Source organism: Barbus barbus (genome assembly GCF_936440315.1).
Source record: "Barbus barbus genome assembly, chromosome: 30".
Classification (NCBI taxonomy): Eukaryota; Metazoa; Chordata; class Actinopteri; order Cypriniformes; family Cyprinidae; genus Barbus; species Barbus barbus.
This window is the reverse complement of record NC_136758.1, coordinates 16,588,404-16,604,912: the sequence shown is the minus strand read 5'-3', so window position 1 is coordinate 16,604,912 and position 16,509 is coordinate 16,588,404. Positions and strand designations below refer to the sequence as shown.

The following is a 16,509-nucleotide window of genomic DNA, read 5'->3' as shown; positions in this document are numbered from 1 at the left end:
CCCAAAACTCTGATTTGAACTTTTATATGAAATTTCAAAACAGAAAAATTACTGTTTTAGTCTAACTGAAATTGAACAATATTTGGTTTTGTTTGATGGGATAAACGGCAAGTAAATGGATATTCACCAGTGATATTTACCATATTCACCACCAGTGCAACTGTATATTTGACTTGTTTTTAACTCTGTGAAACTACAGTATGTGTACTTTTGGACAGACTAATCCATTCATGGAGACTTATCTGGCATTATTTGAAATGTAGAGTTTAGTCTGGTATTATCCATTTCAGATTCACCTGCCTCTAAACAGCCCATAAGAGCAGGTTTCTTACTGTCTAAGTGGGATCCTGGCCAGAATAAGCTGTAAACTGGACAAGTCAAAATACTGGCTCAGCAAGACTCACTTAATGCATAAATGAACAAGAGGCAGCATTACAGCGTATGCACTCAATGTAGTATAGACATTAGTACGCAATTTGCAGATGTCTCTAAAAATGGCAGTGTGTAGACTAGAACAATATGTAATACCTGTTTTACAAGACACAACTTGGGTAAACAAAAGATGCTATGATATCTGGTACATAATTCATGTACAAGATGTAATTTACACAAGTAGAATGTTTTCCTATTTTAGGCATTAATTTAGCATTAGGAAAAGAGTGAGGTCTATAATCGATTGAAAGGAATGTTGCTCCAAGGACAAAGGAAGTCCGTCCAGGAACATGACACTCTCACGGTAAGTAGAACAAATATTTGAGTGTTTGAGTTATGATTAAAGCCAGCAACCACAGTTTAAACACTACAGTATGTTAACATGCTATACATTTGCCTAGACTGTTTGCAGTTTCATGACAACTAAGTTTAACTATTAACATCCCGTCAAAAAACCTGTGGCAGTTCACCAAAAAACAAATTCTCAAATCATTTTCTCTCATATTTTAATAAGGATTTCTTCATTTATGCTGCTTAGATGAATGAAAGTCACATGGTTGTGGAACAATATGAGGGTGAGTAAACGAAAAATTTCTATTTTTGGGTGAACTTTAATCTTCCTTTAAGCTAATATTTTTTGCCATTTCTAAGAACTGATTTTAATAGACATCTTATCAACAACAACAAAAATGCACCCACTTGTGCTGTCTATACCTGCTTGGTTTCTTCCCCAATGAAACGCATGGTTTATCTGCATGTCAGAGCTACATTTTTCCATATAATGAAAGTGAATGGGGACCAAGCACCGTTAAGTAACCAAAAGAACAAATTTAAAAAAAAAAAAAAAATCACCATAAAACATTAATTGTAATCCATACGAATCTTACACTACATTCCAAGTTTTTTAAAAAACTGCAGAAGTATAGAAGAAATATAACTGCATAGTGTCAGAAACTAAAATTTTAATTCTGACAGATAATCTTGCTTGACAGCCATGGTCACTTCACTTTCATTATATGGAAAAGAGCAGCAGGACATTCTTCTAAACATATTCATTTATGTCCCACAGAAAAAAGTTGGTTAAAAGTCACATACTGTAGGTGGGGAAGTCATACAGGCAAAGAAAATGAAACTTTGAACACTAATATGTGTGCAAAATGAACAAGTCCTGCTATCCTCAATCCCATATAACAGTTTATTTCTCTTCCTCATTTCCACTTCCAAATTCTCATCCATCGCTTGTTACTTCCCTCATCTCTCTCTCCTCCCTATAATCCCTCCTGACTCCAGTCTTTCGCCGTGTGCCGTTAGCTTTACTGATTGTGTGCCGGTCCTCAATAAGAACACATCCCATGGTGAACATCTCAGGCTGGGGCTCTGAAAGCTAAACCACCGGAGTAGGTGCAACACAGCTTCACTTAAATAGGAGATGACAATCATTCTGCACTCTGTAGTAGATGCCCGTTTTCCCCTTGCAGCTGTAAATTGGCCAAATCGGCACCTCGGCAAACTAGCCTCAGCTCAGGGCGTCCTAAGAGAGCGTCGGGCTATTTCACCACGAAAAACAAACGCAAGGGAGAGAAGGATGGAGCAGAGGAAAAGAACAGAAGGAATGTGTTGTCTGATTTGTCAACCCTGACAACACATATGCTTCCCCCCTTTGTAAACAACTAGCCACCTATAAAGCCTAGAGAGGTTTAGGGGGAAAACAGGAAATGAAAATGCGGCAGACAGCTCAACCAAGGACACACACAGATACACTCGTCTCACTACACTGACATTTTGGGAGAGTTTTGGGTGCCTTGATGCGATCATGTTGACATGCACGTCGCTAGCCAGATAGTAAGAAATGACTCACAGCGGGGTGATGATGGGGTGGCCGCCACACCGTCTGAGTGGATTTGTCATGATGAGTTCTTCTCTCACCTTTGACCCCTGACTTCTGCTGATGACACTGACATCTCACCAGCTAAGGGAAAAAGAATCAACGCAATTATTAGATTTGTACACGTTCTAAAGAAAATACAAGTGGTTTGAATATCTCATCCGTTTCAAAACTTTCACCCAATAATGCTAGTTCACAGGGCATTGCTAGTAGAGAGAAATTGACCATTATTGTTTTTTATGACCTATAACTACACAGAACTTTTATTTTAGCTAATCAGATATGACAATATTAAGAACTGATAGTTTAGTTGTTTTATTTTTGACAGACATGACATACAAACTACAAAAACTACAATGCATTATGAATTATGAATATTATTAATACAATTAATAATAATTATTATTATTATTATTATAACTTTAATATATTAGTTTTCATATATTACTGTTTTTGTCTTATCTAAAGTAATTTTCCAACCGAAACTATCGGAAAGCTGAATAAATAGGTTTTCCATGATGTATGGTTTGTTAGGATAGAACAATATTTGGCTGAGATACAACCATTTGGATATCTGGAGCAAAAAAATCCAAATATTGAGAAAATCGCCTTTAAAATTGTCCAAATGAATTTCTTCGCAATCCAAATTACTAATCAAAAATTAAGTTTTGATATATTTACGGTAGGAAATTTACAAAATATCCTCATGGAACATGATCTTTACTTAATGTCCTAATGATTTTTGGCATAAAAAAAAAACAATCATTTTGACCCATAAAATGTATTTTTGTCTACTGCTACAAATATACTCCAGTGACTTAAGACTGGTTTTGTGGTCCAGGGTGACAAATATTTTTATATTTTTGTATATTTTTATAATTATGCAAAGTAGTTTTGCAATCAAAATTTTTTTAGAACTGATAAACATTTTTAAAACAATTTAATTTAAAAAAAATTATTTTAATTAAAACTAAACTCTGAAATCAGGTAGCTAGTAACAGCACCTCTCCTTAACAAGCCACACAAATTTGAGATATTATTCATGGCAGTAGTGAAGTGAGGGAGCGTTTAAATTTACCAATGTATAAATAGCACTGATGCTTGCCTTGAGCAACACTAATAACATACGCTTGTTCTAATGTAAAGAAATCTCAATTGCTTTCATCTTTGCTTTGCAATCAGCATAATGCAAAAGAGGTGAGCAAGTTTACTAGCGCTAATGATATAATTGCTCACTGAAGGTGACAGTAATTGGGATTAAGGGTTAAAGTGCACGCCATTCACTGTTTTTATAGCTTGGAACGGTGAGGTTAATGAACAATATGAGATGTAGGTTTGTTCAGAGAACATCTCATCCTGATTTCATCTTACTCATGCAGACATGGAGTTAGCATGACTTTAGCATCTTTCAGGAGAAAGTGCAGGCTCTGATTAGCCACTCATGTATTTTCAATCAATACAAAATGGTCAAAATGAGTGCAAGTGTGAATGTGTGAGGAATGCTGATGGCTCACAGATTGTTGATGCTGTTGAGTGAGCCGTGTGATGATTTTATCTTTATTTTTCAGCTCTTCCCTGAGATGTGCCACCTCCTTCATCAGTTCCTCCATCTGACACGCAAATACAAAACAAATAATAAAATCAAACATAGATTGTCATACACATTAACAACAAGTGTACACAGAATGGAAAAAACCATGCATCTGTTGACATCAATTTTTAGGCCAAAATGGAAGACTAATTCACCATGGGTTCCCTCTGGAATTACTAATGGCTATTTAGAATAGCAGTTTGCAAATTATGAGTATAATGAGTTCTGTGGTAAACATAACTTGAGATATATTAAAGCGTTGTTCTACTTCATAAATTACACAGCTCAGATGTGAATTCTGGAAATGTTGTGTGCTTTAAAAACACAAGCTGCTACATTAGGATTCTCATGCATTTATAGTTTTAGCCTATGTAGCAACTTGCTCACAACATGCATTTTAGCAGCTTCAAAGTTCATGTTTTAAGAAATGAATGTGTGTAATTGATGATGTGGAACAAACTGGGAAAGTCTCTTCAACTATAAGCATTTAGCATTTGAATACCACTTTTATAAAAACACATTAGAAATTCCTGAGGGAGCCCATGGCTTGAAAATGCTAATGTTCTTTTCAGGGTTTAGCACAACAAGCTGAACAGCTCTATTCAAGGTGGCTGTTTATGAGACGTAACAGACCTGCTGGGCTCTCCTGTCATCTTTGCCGGAATCCAAACTCTCTGGAGTGATCTCACCATCATCCATCTACATAAAATGACAATTTATTCAAGGAGATGAAACTCATGTTTACAACTCGTGTTCTTTTATTCTTTCTCTCTTTTTGTTTAACCCCTACACATACTAAAAGCTGCTCAGAGGGTAACAGCTGGGTTTGCATATAAAAGTACAAATATGACTCTTCCAGCTGTGTGTGTGTGTGGTACCTGCAGCAGACTCTTGAGTTTGAACAGCTGTGATTTGACAGAAGAGCAGTCTTCCACCATGTGCTTGAGAGCGAGTTCATCTAGTGCCACCGTGTGACTGTCATGCTGAACTGCGGGATGGAGGGGCTGATGGCTTGTACGACAGGGATCGTAATGAAACCCAACCAGTCTAAAAGATAGATTGAGGAAAGAGCTCAGATTTAATAGTTTATAGAAAAAATACAAGAAAAAGAAACTAAAATCTGATTTAAATGGGTTGTATCATGACTTTCTTGATTTTTCAAACCAGAAGAGATGAAAACAAACTGCAACTTTCAGAGATCAAAACTTTCACTCCAGTTCAAAAAGACTGCAAAAACAGCTTCTACCAAACTTCATGATGTTGACCATAATACACTGACTACTTGACCATACACAGCAACACTGGCTATTTAAGTTCAGGAAATTGGCTTTATAATTTCTAAATGACCAGAAGACATTATTCCTGTATATACCTGGCAATTAAAGTATGCTTAAATAAAGTGTTAACAATGTCCCTCAGTGTCATTCTGACTTCTGTTTCATCACTTTGACTAACAGTTTGTGTGGCTATATGTCCCAATCCACACTCAAATTCAAAAGTTTGGGGTATTCACATTTTTTAATTAAATGAATACTCTGATTAAGCATGGATGCTCTAGTAGCAACATTACACACTAACTAATGCTTAAAAAGTGAAATAATCAACGACCCTTTAAATATTTATACTATTTCATAATAGCCCTTTTTTACTTTTAAATAAATGCAGCCTTAGTGAGCATAAGAGACTTCTTTCTAAAATATTTTTTCAAATATTACTGACCCCAAACCATCACATTACAACTAAATTACATTAACTATTAGGTGAAAAGAAAACTTTATTATGTATGTGCCTCAGAGTGAAAGAAATATTAAAAGAGATTTAATACAAACCCTGTATTATAAAAAAAATTTCCTGGATGCTAAATATAATGTGCCACTTAAACTAAAATAAAAAAAATTGTCAATATAATAGTATAAACGTTTTAATTATAAATATATAAAACCTAACAGCCACTTATGGGAAACACCTGCTCTTGATTCTGGTATGTAACACTCACTTTTCAGAATCCAATCAATTCCTGTTCCAAGTTTTTATTATCATGTTTAATTAGGAAATGTGTATTCAAAGCATTCACCTGTTGTCATTATGAGCATGATCCGTTCCACTCCATCTCTGCTGTCTCCTCCTCCATTGAGTCGGCCGGCCCCCCCTGTCAGAGCGCTCGAAGTGGGCCATCCCATCTGCATGCACAGAGGGGTCAGCAGTCAATGACAAATAAACAAACGCTCAAAACCCAATTCACTTTAAACCACACGATTCAGTTAGTCTCCAAGAAACGCTCAGAAACAGACACACACTTTTTGGAAAAAGAAGGTCATCTTTCTCTGGGAGGTTGTACAGTGTCCTTCCAAACGCAGAGCTCTTTTTTTTTGTCCTTCCAAACGCAGAGCTCAGAGAGTTTCGATACAAAGCACTCACACCGCCTGAGGCGAAATATCAGGCAAACTTACACTAACACACACTGAGGCATACGAAATGTCTCTGTCTCACACACACACACAAGCACTCTCTCAATCTTTCTATACACTTCTAGCACAAAGACAGCAAGCAGAACAGACAGAAAACTAAGCTCCAAAACAGACCTGCTACATTCCTCTTGTCCTTGCTCTCCGGTTCACTGCCAGAGCCTCAAAAACAGACTTGAATAACAGTCCAAAACTCACCCACACAAATACAAATAACCTTAAAACTAAAAGAAGAGATGGTCTTTTTTGACTGACACATCCAAAAGAAAAGGTTGAAATACAGCTGGACAAAATTCCCCAAAGTTAAAAATTCCAAAGTTGTGTGGTGTAGAACTGTAGAAAAATAAAAATGTAATGTAGAAAACTTTAAAAAGTTTGTCAAACTTCCTACGACTTTCTCACTGGCCACTCGAGCTTCTGCAAATCCAATAACTTTTCCGCCCTGTTGGAACGTGGGTGTGTGTGTGCGTGTATGAGTTCTGGGAACTCCCTGGGAGATGTGACCAGAACCAGACGCATACAGAGACACACAGCTGTAATCCCTGAGCCGTGGGGCCTTCAGGAGAGAAGGGGAACTGATGGTGGTGCTCTCGGCCAAAGTCGGTACAACCCTCGGGCAGGGTCTCCCCTCTGGTCACAGGAACTAGCATCAAAACAGCAGGCCTTCCTGCCTGCCAAGTGGACAGATCGACCATGGAAAGAACGAAGGAGGGAAGGAGACAGACAGACGGGGAGGGGAAAGACAAGGGGGAGGGGGTTCTGAAGTCATCTATTCCCTCCTCTAGCTCTTTCGGGCTCTGCAATCCCTCTCACATGACCGCAGGGCATGATGCCCAGGGCTATAAATACAACACACACATACCACACAGCAGTGTGAAAGACTGATTCCTGCTGATGGCGCAGACCAAAACACTGAACGTAAACATGACACGATGCAAAATTCAAGCAAACACACAGACGCTCAAAAGAAATATAATTTTTTAACACTGGACAAACAGCTGAAAGAACGGTCCCAAACAGGAATCACTTGTGTACTCATTCATTTAAATATCATCTATAAAGTGTATGTACGCAGTCTTTTGTTTGCCATCTCTAATGTGGAATCTGTCTACGTACACAAGACTCTGGAATCTACAGAACCCGTAACCAACCTGTGACCTCACTCACACACTCTAAAAATCACACTCTGAGATTGAAGAAAACAGGAAGCCACACTAGGACATTCTCTTCCAAAACTAAGAGAGGCACTTGGATGATTCAGTTGACGTTCGGTATTCAGTGTTCCTGGCAGGGGCTGCTTGAATAGCAACTCATTCATGATAGGCTAGTAACAAAGGCACTATTGTGTGTTTTTACTGTTATACACTTGCATTTGTTCAACAGTATGTGCCATTACAGGACACCAAGTACAATATAACAATATACACTTCCGTTCGAATGTTTGGGGTTAGTAAGATTTTATATGTTTTTGTAAGAAGTCTCTTATATTCGCCAAGGCTGCATTTATTTGATCAAAAATACAGTAAAAACAGCATTATTGTGAAATATTACATTTTTTAACAGTTTCCAATTTTAATTTAATTGAAATATTAAAATGCAAGGTATTCCTCTGATGGAAAAGCTGAATTTTCAGCAAGGCTCATGATCCTTCAGAAATTATTCAAATATGCTGGTTACGAAGAAACATTTCTTATTATTATGCATGTTAAAAAATAGCTGTGTGTGTGGAAACCATGACAGTTTTCTAAGACTCTTCGATTAATAACTCTTTGTTTGACTTAAACTAAAACTAAATCTTTTGTAATATTACAATTGTCTTTAGTGTCACTTTTGATCAATTTAATGTGTTCTTGCAGAATAAAAGTATTCATCTCTTTAAAAAGAAAAAAAAACCTGTTGACCGGTAGTGTATAAGGTTACATTAATAACTACTTTAGTCTGTTTTGACTGTATTTGGCAGTTGGCATGCAAAGTCAAGCAGTGTCACATTAAATTCATTAAATCTGTACAAAAGTCATTCACGTTCAAAATAGTGATTATCACTCTCACTTGGCTGTGATCAATCAACAATGATTAAATCTGATCAGCTATCTCTAATCAGTTATCTTTGCAAACGGAAGATGTATTAATAAATCAAAGATAAACACAAGGAGGATTATATTACAAATTCAATTCAAGTGGACTATTGTGGTTATAAAGGTAAATAGTTGATGGTAAACTCCTGTATTGGTGTTCAAAACAATAAGAGAGACATTAATTTATTTAGTAATTTACTAAAAGATCTACAAGTTTTGAGAGAACGGTGAGGCAGAGATGATTCTATTAAACTTTCCATATTTGTAAGCACTTTACATGTCAATTAGAATTCAGTTTTGGCTTAGTAAATAATTGCCGGTTATACTACTCAATTACACTATGTGTGTGTACCAACCATGGAGTAAGGCCCCGTCCTCTGGCAGATCAAGCATGAGGTCATCATCTTCCAGATCACACGAGCCAGTGTTATCCAAGTTGTTCAGAATGTCCTGTGCATGAGAAACAACCAATGAGAGAAACAGTGTGTGAAATAGAGATGGAAAACGGCAGTACGTTTACCAAAAAAGGCCTTTGTGGAAATTCACTCTCACTGTTTATGCAAGGACGATCACATAAAAGAAAGGGAATACATAGATACAGCCACTAGAAGCAACATGAATACAAACAAAACATTTTCGCTTCACATGAAGAGCATATAAAAACGTCAACGTTTCAGGCCATCTGATTATTTGAAAATGCAAAAGCACGCCAAGGTGAAAATCAATATGGCTCAACAAAACCTCAATTTGTCCTCAGACAGAAAATGAAAGAGAACATTTCAAGCTGTGTGGCAGACGCACAAGGGGCAGTTATCAGCTATTGGGGCACTTTTTAATGCATTTTAAAGCTGTTCTGAACATCAAGCCTGGCACAGAAAGTTCAAAAGAAAATAAGCTCTTTGAAGAAAGATGTTCTCCACATTTCTATGTGCTAAAATATTGGTAAGAAATACCATAAAACAAGGCCTTCTTGTCTTTCTCAAGAACCACTCTGAATTGATTTTGAGGTTGGGAGTAAAATTTGAAAGCAGGAGTGAGTCTTAAAGACCTGGAACCAATTGAAAGGATATTAAGCTCATTTATTTCATGATTCATCATTTCAAAAACATACAAAAAATACTGCATATTACGGTCATTTATCTACAGTCATTTAACCATTTGTGTACACGGAGAACAAAATTGCTTCTTGGTGATAAATTTACATAAATTGGACTTCTGGAAGCAGGTCTTGAAAACAATTGTTTTTTTTAATTAGTTATTTGACATTTAACAAATGCTTAACACTGCACTAATCGCAGGGACATTTACTATAAATCAATGTGGGGTTAAGTGTCTGGTTCAAAGGTACAATCCTGGCAGTAATTCTTGGTAGCTCTTTAGATAAACCCTACTGTGGTTCAAACCTGTGCCCTTTGTGTTGCCAGCCCAGTGATTTAACCATTATATTGTTTTTAAATACAGCTTTTTAAATCGTGATGATGAGAAATTCTGAAGAATAAGGTGACACTAATAATGCCTGCTGACAATTTAGCATTACTGATTTTACTCTATTTTTGATCAAACAAATGCAGCCTTAGTGAGCATAAGAGACGTTTTTTCAAAACCGTATTACTTCATATTACATTGAAATTATTATTATTAAAGTAATAAAATGGTTTACTCCTAAATCAATTCTGTTGTCATGTTCCCTTACGACTTTCTTCAGTGGAACGCAAATGGGGTAAAAGGCTAGTCTTGTATGTTAGCCTAGTCATATATTTTCTTTAATTTAGTTACATAAAATGTAGATTAGTCTAGGCTAAATCCAAAAACATAAGACTGATTACACCTTGGCTAACTACTAGTTGGTCAGACTAGCTCTTAAGGCACTGTTTTAACAGAGCAAAGTTTATGAAACTGGGCCCTGATGTCAAACACAGACTGAAATTTAAGTCATTATTTACTGACAATCTTCCATTTAAGTGGGCTGTTAATCTGCCAAATCAAGTCAGTGAGAACTCCAGAACCAGATCAGTCTGGTTTGTAAAAGAATCATTCAGACTAGTTTCAGGAACATTCTTTTTAATCCCATCATCAGATTCATTAAAAAGATTTTACACTATGGAACGATTCATTCAAAAATCAGACATTGCTACTTATGTCATTAACTGTTTAAAGAGAGCTAAGGCAGAGTGAAGATTTTCAAAGTATAATGACTTTATAATGACTACTACTGCCTTTTTATCCCTCAAAATGGCTGGAAGATCTTTAATGTAGTAAATTAATCTTATGGACCACACTTTTTGTCATTTTGGTGCTTAGGAGTCCTGGTCATCATTCATTTTCATTATTTTGAAAATAATAGCCAGGATATTCCTTAAGAAAAATCTTTTGTGTTCAGAAAAAAGAAATGATGTGTGGAGTAAATGATGACAATTTTCATTTCTGGCTGAACTATTGCTTCAAGCTATGTTAAACACATTGGCTTTTCTAAATGGGGGACTTTCTTGCAAAAATAACAGTACATTATGAAACTTCCTGCATAATTTCCCATATTTCATATACAGCAGGCAGCTGGGGAAAGAACCACAGTACAAATATGCTCGCAGCATACTTTAGAAAACATTATCAATCATGCAACTGCGATACATTCACAGAACAAAAATGTCTCTTCAAGACATCGAAGCTGACAAGATGTGCTTCAAGCCCATCTATCATATTAATATGTACTTAAAGAGAGACAAGCCCCTCTCCTGGACATTAATACATATGCACACGCACACACACACACAACGCACTGTCTTACAAGCGTACACAAAATGTGTATTCAAAGCAGCCAGAGTTCATACATTTCACCTACGCACACACAGAGTCTCAGGTCTCTCTCTGACTCGCTCCATGTATAAAGGGGCTTAGTCATGGCAGGTTGCTTAAGAGGAAATGACATTTTACTGCGCCAGGCGGCAGCTTAGACACGCAGCCCAAGCCCCATCAGCACTCTCCTCTTGCGCTGAAAGAGCCGGAATAACGCAGCCCATTTCACATAGGCCTGCGCGAATCAGCCGGGAAGATCGGATTAAAGGTCCCTTTAGAGCCGGACCGATACAGACAGAACCTCAGATAACATTTAAGAAAGGTCCTATCGGACAAGCACAGAATCCTGATCACATTTCACACAATCTGAGCAGTGTGCTCGGGAGTGAAACATCATATTTGGAGGGATCAAAAGGAATGTGTTTGAATTCCTGAATCATTCATATTACATACAGGACACAATTAATCAGACACCTACAGATATACTTTGAACAGAGCCAAACTTTACATGGCAATTTAAAATGAGGTCAATGTGCATGTAATTCTAAAAAGATATATACATACACACACACACACGTGTATATATATATATATATATATATATATATATATATATATATATATATATATATATATATATATATATATATATATATATATATATGTGTGTGTGTGTGTGTGTGTGTGTGTGTGTATATAACGATTAATTTGCGTAAAAAAATATTAATGCGTTAAAACGTTGACAGCCCTAATATATATATTAACGCTGACAGCCCTATATATATGTATGTGTGTATGTGTGTGTGTGTGTATATACATGTGTATATATATACATGTATGTATGTACACATGTGTGTGTGTGTATATATATATATATATATATATATATATATATATACACACACGTGTTCATGTCAGTGAGAAATGAATACTAATTCATCAAGAAAGATTTGTATTCATTTATTTTCATTAAGTATATTTATTTTTGTAGGTAGTGTGTTTTTGAGAATGAAGAAAAACATGTTTAAGGATCAAAACTTTGTAAAAATGTATATTTACCGTATTATAAAATATAATCAGTTTAAATAGTTACAAATGTCATGAAACTTTGATTCATGTATTTTTACAAGAATATTCATATTAGAATGTTGAATGAATTACTGATGTTTTTAATGTTTAATTAATACTTTTTATTGTAAATAATAAAATGTTATGCGTGTTTCAGAAGAAAATGTTAAAAACAGTTTAAATCTTTTTCCCCAGCAAACACTGGCTTCAAATTTTTAGTATCATGCATTCAGAACACCACCAGCACCTCAGAATGGAAAAAATGGGGGGGAAAAGTCCACGCTTCATCACTGCCTGAGACTAAACAGCTTTTCATCTTTCAGTTTGTGTTCCTGTCACCCTGAATATGTGCATTAGATTCAATTTCACATACTGGTAGTGCCACACAGAGCTCTGCCAAGCACTTGCACACAAAACACAGGCTCTGAGACAGTGCGGTGGCTATGTGCAAGAAAAGGCTCCTCAAAAGCCATTAGAAATCGCAGGTTTTTAAGAGATTAAGCAAAATAAGAAAGAGTCAATAAACCAGTTAGCCTAATAAATTAAGAGCCGATTAGAGATGTTAAATATTTATAAAAAATTATACAAATCCTGTTTACAGTATTAGTAAGGTTACCAAATAATAAAGCTTAAGCAATACTCTATAAATCTCAGCTAATTAATGCTGGAACAGCAGCAGATAAAAGCATGTCTCAGAATCACCTAGTGTGTTAAAAACAAAGGCTTCTGCACCTTGATCATTTAGCAGCTAATGAATTGGCCTTTAAATGCCTCCTGCAAAACAGACTGTTTTTAGAACAAATAAACAACTCTTAAAAGAGCCTAAAAGAGGATGTGCTTCGTAGAAGTCAACAGAGGGATAAAACACACAAGTGTGCAATGTAAGGAAAGAAACATCTCTCGTGTCTCTTGAATCCATACTGCCCCCTTGTGGCCCTAAGTACAGAAAGGGTTTTAATAGCAATGCATTTCACAAAAAAGCAGTTCATGCCCAATATTTAAAATTCTACACATATTGAAATGGCTTTCATTGCATTAATAACTTTTTCCATTTAATAAAAGTTATAATATTAAAAACGTCTGTTATAAAATTATTCTAATATTAATATTAAAAAGTGTTATATTTAGCAGTGTATCGCAAAGCTGTTACTGCATGATTACCACAATACAATGAAGGTAACATTCCTTAAAATAGTGAAACCAAAAAACTATTTATTTTGACACTTTCTACATAATGGTTAAATGAAAGTAATTATTATTCAATTCGTTCAGATTTCTTAATTTTTTGACAAAATGTTCACTGCATTCATCTTTCAATCATGTTACCATTGTTAAATTAGAAAAAACAAACTCATGTTTTATTAATTAACAGAACAATTTAACAATAAGTTAATATCAGTATTACCAACTAACATTTGGTCCCACACTAACTAGCCTATAATATGTGAATTTTTTCACACATTTAAATAAATTTAATTATGAAGTATATGGTATAGAAAATACAAAATAACTTAATTCCACAAAGCACAGCATTAAATTGTATTTACACCTAAACTAAACTTAACCAAACGTTTAAACTCAAAAATATTTTGTTTTAAAAATATTTTGGATTTTGAAAAGCCTGTTGACTTCTGCCATTAAAGTAATAATGGAAGATTTTTTTTAAAAACATTCGTTTCTCATTTATTTGGTTCCACAGTATTTGCTGATTTTTTTTATTTAAACTGTATTTAGTTTTTTCATTATTTTACATCAAGGTGTATGGCGTCCGTGCATCCACGTTTTGCTAATACACATTCTTCGTTTCATAATTATTTGATCCTCATTCTTTACTGATTTTCAGTTTTGAATACCTATTTAAACTTCGTGCAAGTAATTTGTAATTTTATATTAGGCATATAGGCTAGCATGGTGTATTTTTTATTGTTTTTGCTAATAAAAGTTCTATGTTTTATGTTGTATTTTGTTGCTTAAATTGAATTCAAGCAACTGATGCCGAATTGCCGCTAATTTAAAAGAGAAAGTAAAATGCGCACGGTGCTTTTATAAGCTATTTAGGCAAAGGAAAGTGAGGGAAAACTCAAACTAACTAAAAAAAAACAACTGCTTGACGACAAATTGCCGCAAATTTAAAAGTGAACGTAAAAAGTGCACGGCGCTTGCAGGCTATTTAAAACCGTAGGAAAGCGAGGAAAAGAGGGAAAACTCAAACGACCCCCCACCACCACCACGATGATACCGGTATTACCGAAGTCGATTAACCGTCACAACCCTACTGCTACCTGCAAATAAAGTTTAGCAACTACATCACCTGCTGAGGGTAAGATCAGATGAGCTCTAAATAAAGCCCAGCCTCTGTTTCAGTATACAGTAGAGCAGAGGAGTCTTAAACTAAAGATAGACACAGCTCAAGGAGCTAAAGGAGATCCACTGCTGTCAGGAGATCAAATTAATCATTCAATTACTGCGCATGAGACTGCCCCTGATTTCCACGAGATTTAGCAAACACACTTCCTTAAGATCCAGGAAAAGTTATGCATCAAACTTTAATACTTTACGTTTGGTGATGCTTGTTTTAAGAAGCACAACAAACAAGAAACACATGCAAAATTATTTTTTTGCAGTACCTACAGTAGACCACAAGATGTCACTTAAAGCCCAGCTCAAACTGAAACACCGTCCATTACATAAACTGAGTTCCTACTCCACTCCATACAACTACATCAGAGGAACAACCCACTCAAGTATGATAACAATGACTCAGCCACACTCAAATGTATATATGCTGCGATTACATAATGTCTGAAGTCAGAGTCAAGTCAGCATGTCTGTGTGTGTGGGTGCATTTGTATATCTGCAACAGAAGAAGACTGGTATTTCAAATCTGATTACTGTTTCAAATCCAGCCTCTTTTTCTGCATTCCACTGAGCCAATCTGACATCAGGAAACAGAACAAAAAAACAGGAAAATTAGGAACAATGCCACAACCTCCTTCAATGGAATCAAAAACTGTAAGGTTAAGTGGCATCCTTGAGAAAATTTGGCATGTAGCTTACTGTATCTGATATATATCCAAAATAATTGATATTGAATCAAATCGATAATAGAACAGAATTGCAATCTTGTGAATGAGAATAGAATCATGAAATTTGAGTAATTTCATGAAAAATATAATTGAAATGTAAATCTCAGGTTTTGACATCACTACACCATAGTTCCATCCCAGGACTTTTTCTAAGGGTAGTTGGGAGGGTATGAGAATACTCACGATGCTGTTGAGGTCTGACTCATAACTGCTGCAATGGTGTATGTGTGTGTTGTGTCCCAGTGGCTCCATGCCCTCCTCATCCCACATGTATGTTCCTCCAGAGCTGTTAGAGGGGGAGAGCTCCAGAGAGGAGGTCGTGTGATGATCCACATCAGGGGACATGAGTGTCGGCCCAAGGAGCGGACCACCCATTGAATCTGCCTTGCCACCTGAGAAGAGACGTAGTATAACACAGCATAAACACTGCATGCTTGCCACAATAGGAAAATATTATCAACACTGTACTGTTTGTCACCTAAACGCAAGAATTAGATGAATAACATTTATCTATACCTGCCAGACCAATCATAGTCCAGTCCATGGTCTCATTTAAGAGGCCCTGCAGGCGCGTTTGGGTGGGTGTGGTCACAGGATATTTGTTTTTGCCAATCTGCAACTGATCCCCTAGATTATCAAAGTCATCTAGAAACTCCTCACTAGTGTCATTCCTCTCCAGAGAAGATGCAGAGGAGAGAGACATGTCCTCCATTCCATCCCCAGTGTAGCGGAGGTTCCCATCCAGCCCCGGTTCTGTCACAGGATCCTCTGGGGAATCTGATGCCTTTTCACACATACAAAAAGGAAATAAAACTATTTAACTGCAATGCAGTCATGTTTTAATAGTTTGATTTCTCTGTGTTGGCACCACCCTTTTTGCTTCAGTAGTGCTACTAATAGCTATGCAAATTTACTAAAATTATAACAGAAACACTGACTGAATATAAAACATGTTTCATATATGGCAATGATTTGAGACAATAATAAGCAATGAATCATTAGACAACAAACAATATATACTATGAAGTAGAGCCCTGCACGGGACTGTTTTCTTAAACCCGCACCCGCCCACTCCCTCTGAATTTCTGACCAGGACCGCCCGCTCCCGCAACCT

At 36.2% G+C, this 16,509-nt stretch overlaps 1 protein-coding gene across 2 annotated transcripts in view; it reads right to left on the bottom strand.

The window, feature by feature from the left end:
• Positions 1-16,509, bottom strand: part of LOC306850724 (serine-rich coiled-coil domain-containing protein 2-like) — a 51,994-nt gene that overhangs the window by 12,617 nt on the left and 22,868 nt on the right. For both annotated transcript variants that reach the window (XM_079386548.1, XM_079386547.1), the window contains exons 3-10: positions 15,912-16,179; positions 15,579-15,787; positions 8,805-8,898; positions 5,983-6,088; positions 4,787-4,955; positions 4,542-4,607; positions 3,832-3,927; positions 2,291-2,401 (exon numbers count right to left, since the gene is read on the bottom strand). In XM_079386548.1, coding sequence (XP_079242674.1) covers positions 2,291-2,401; positions 3,832-3,927; positions 4,542-4,607; positions 4,787-4,955; positions 5,983-6,088; positions 8,805-8,898; positions 15,579-15,787; positions 15,912-16,179 — 1,119 coding nt within the window. The remainder of the gene's footprint in view (positions 1-2,290; positions 2,402-3,831; positions 3,928-4,541; positions 4,608-4,786; positions 4,956-5,982; positions 6,089-8,804; positions 8,899-15,578; positions 15,788-15,911; positions 16,180-16,509) is intronic.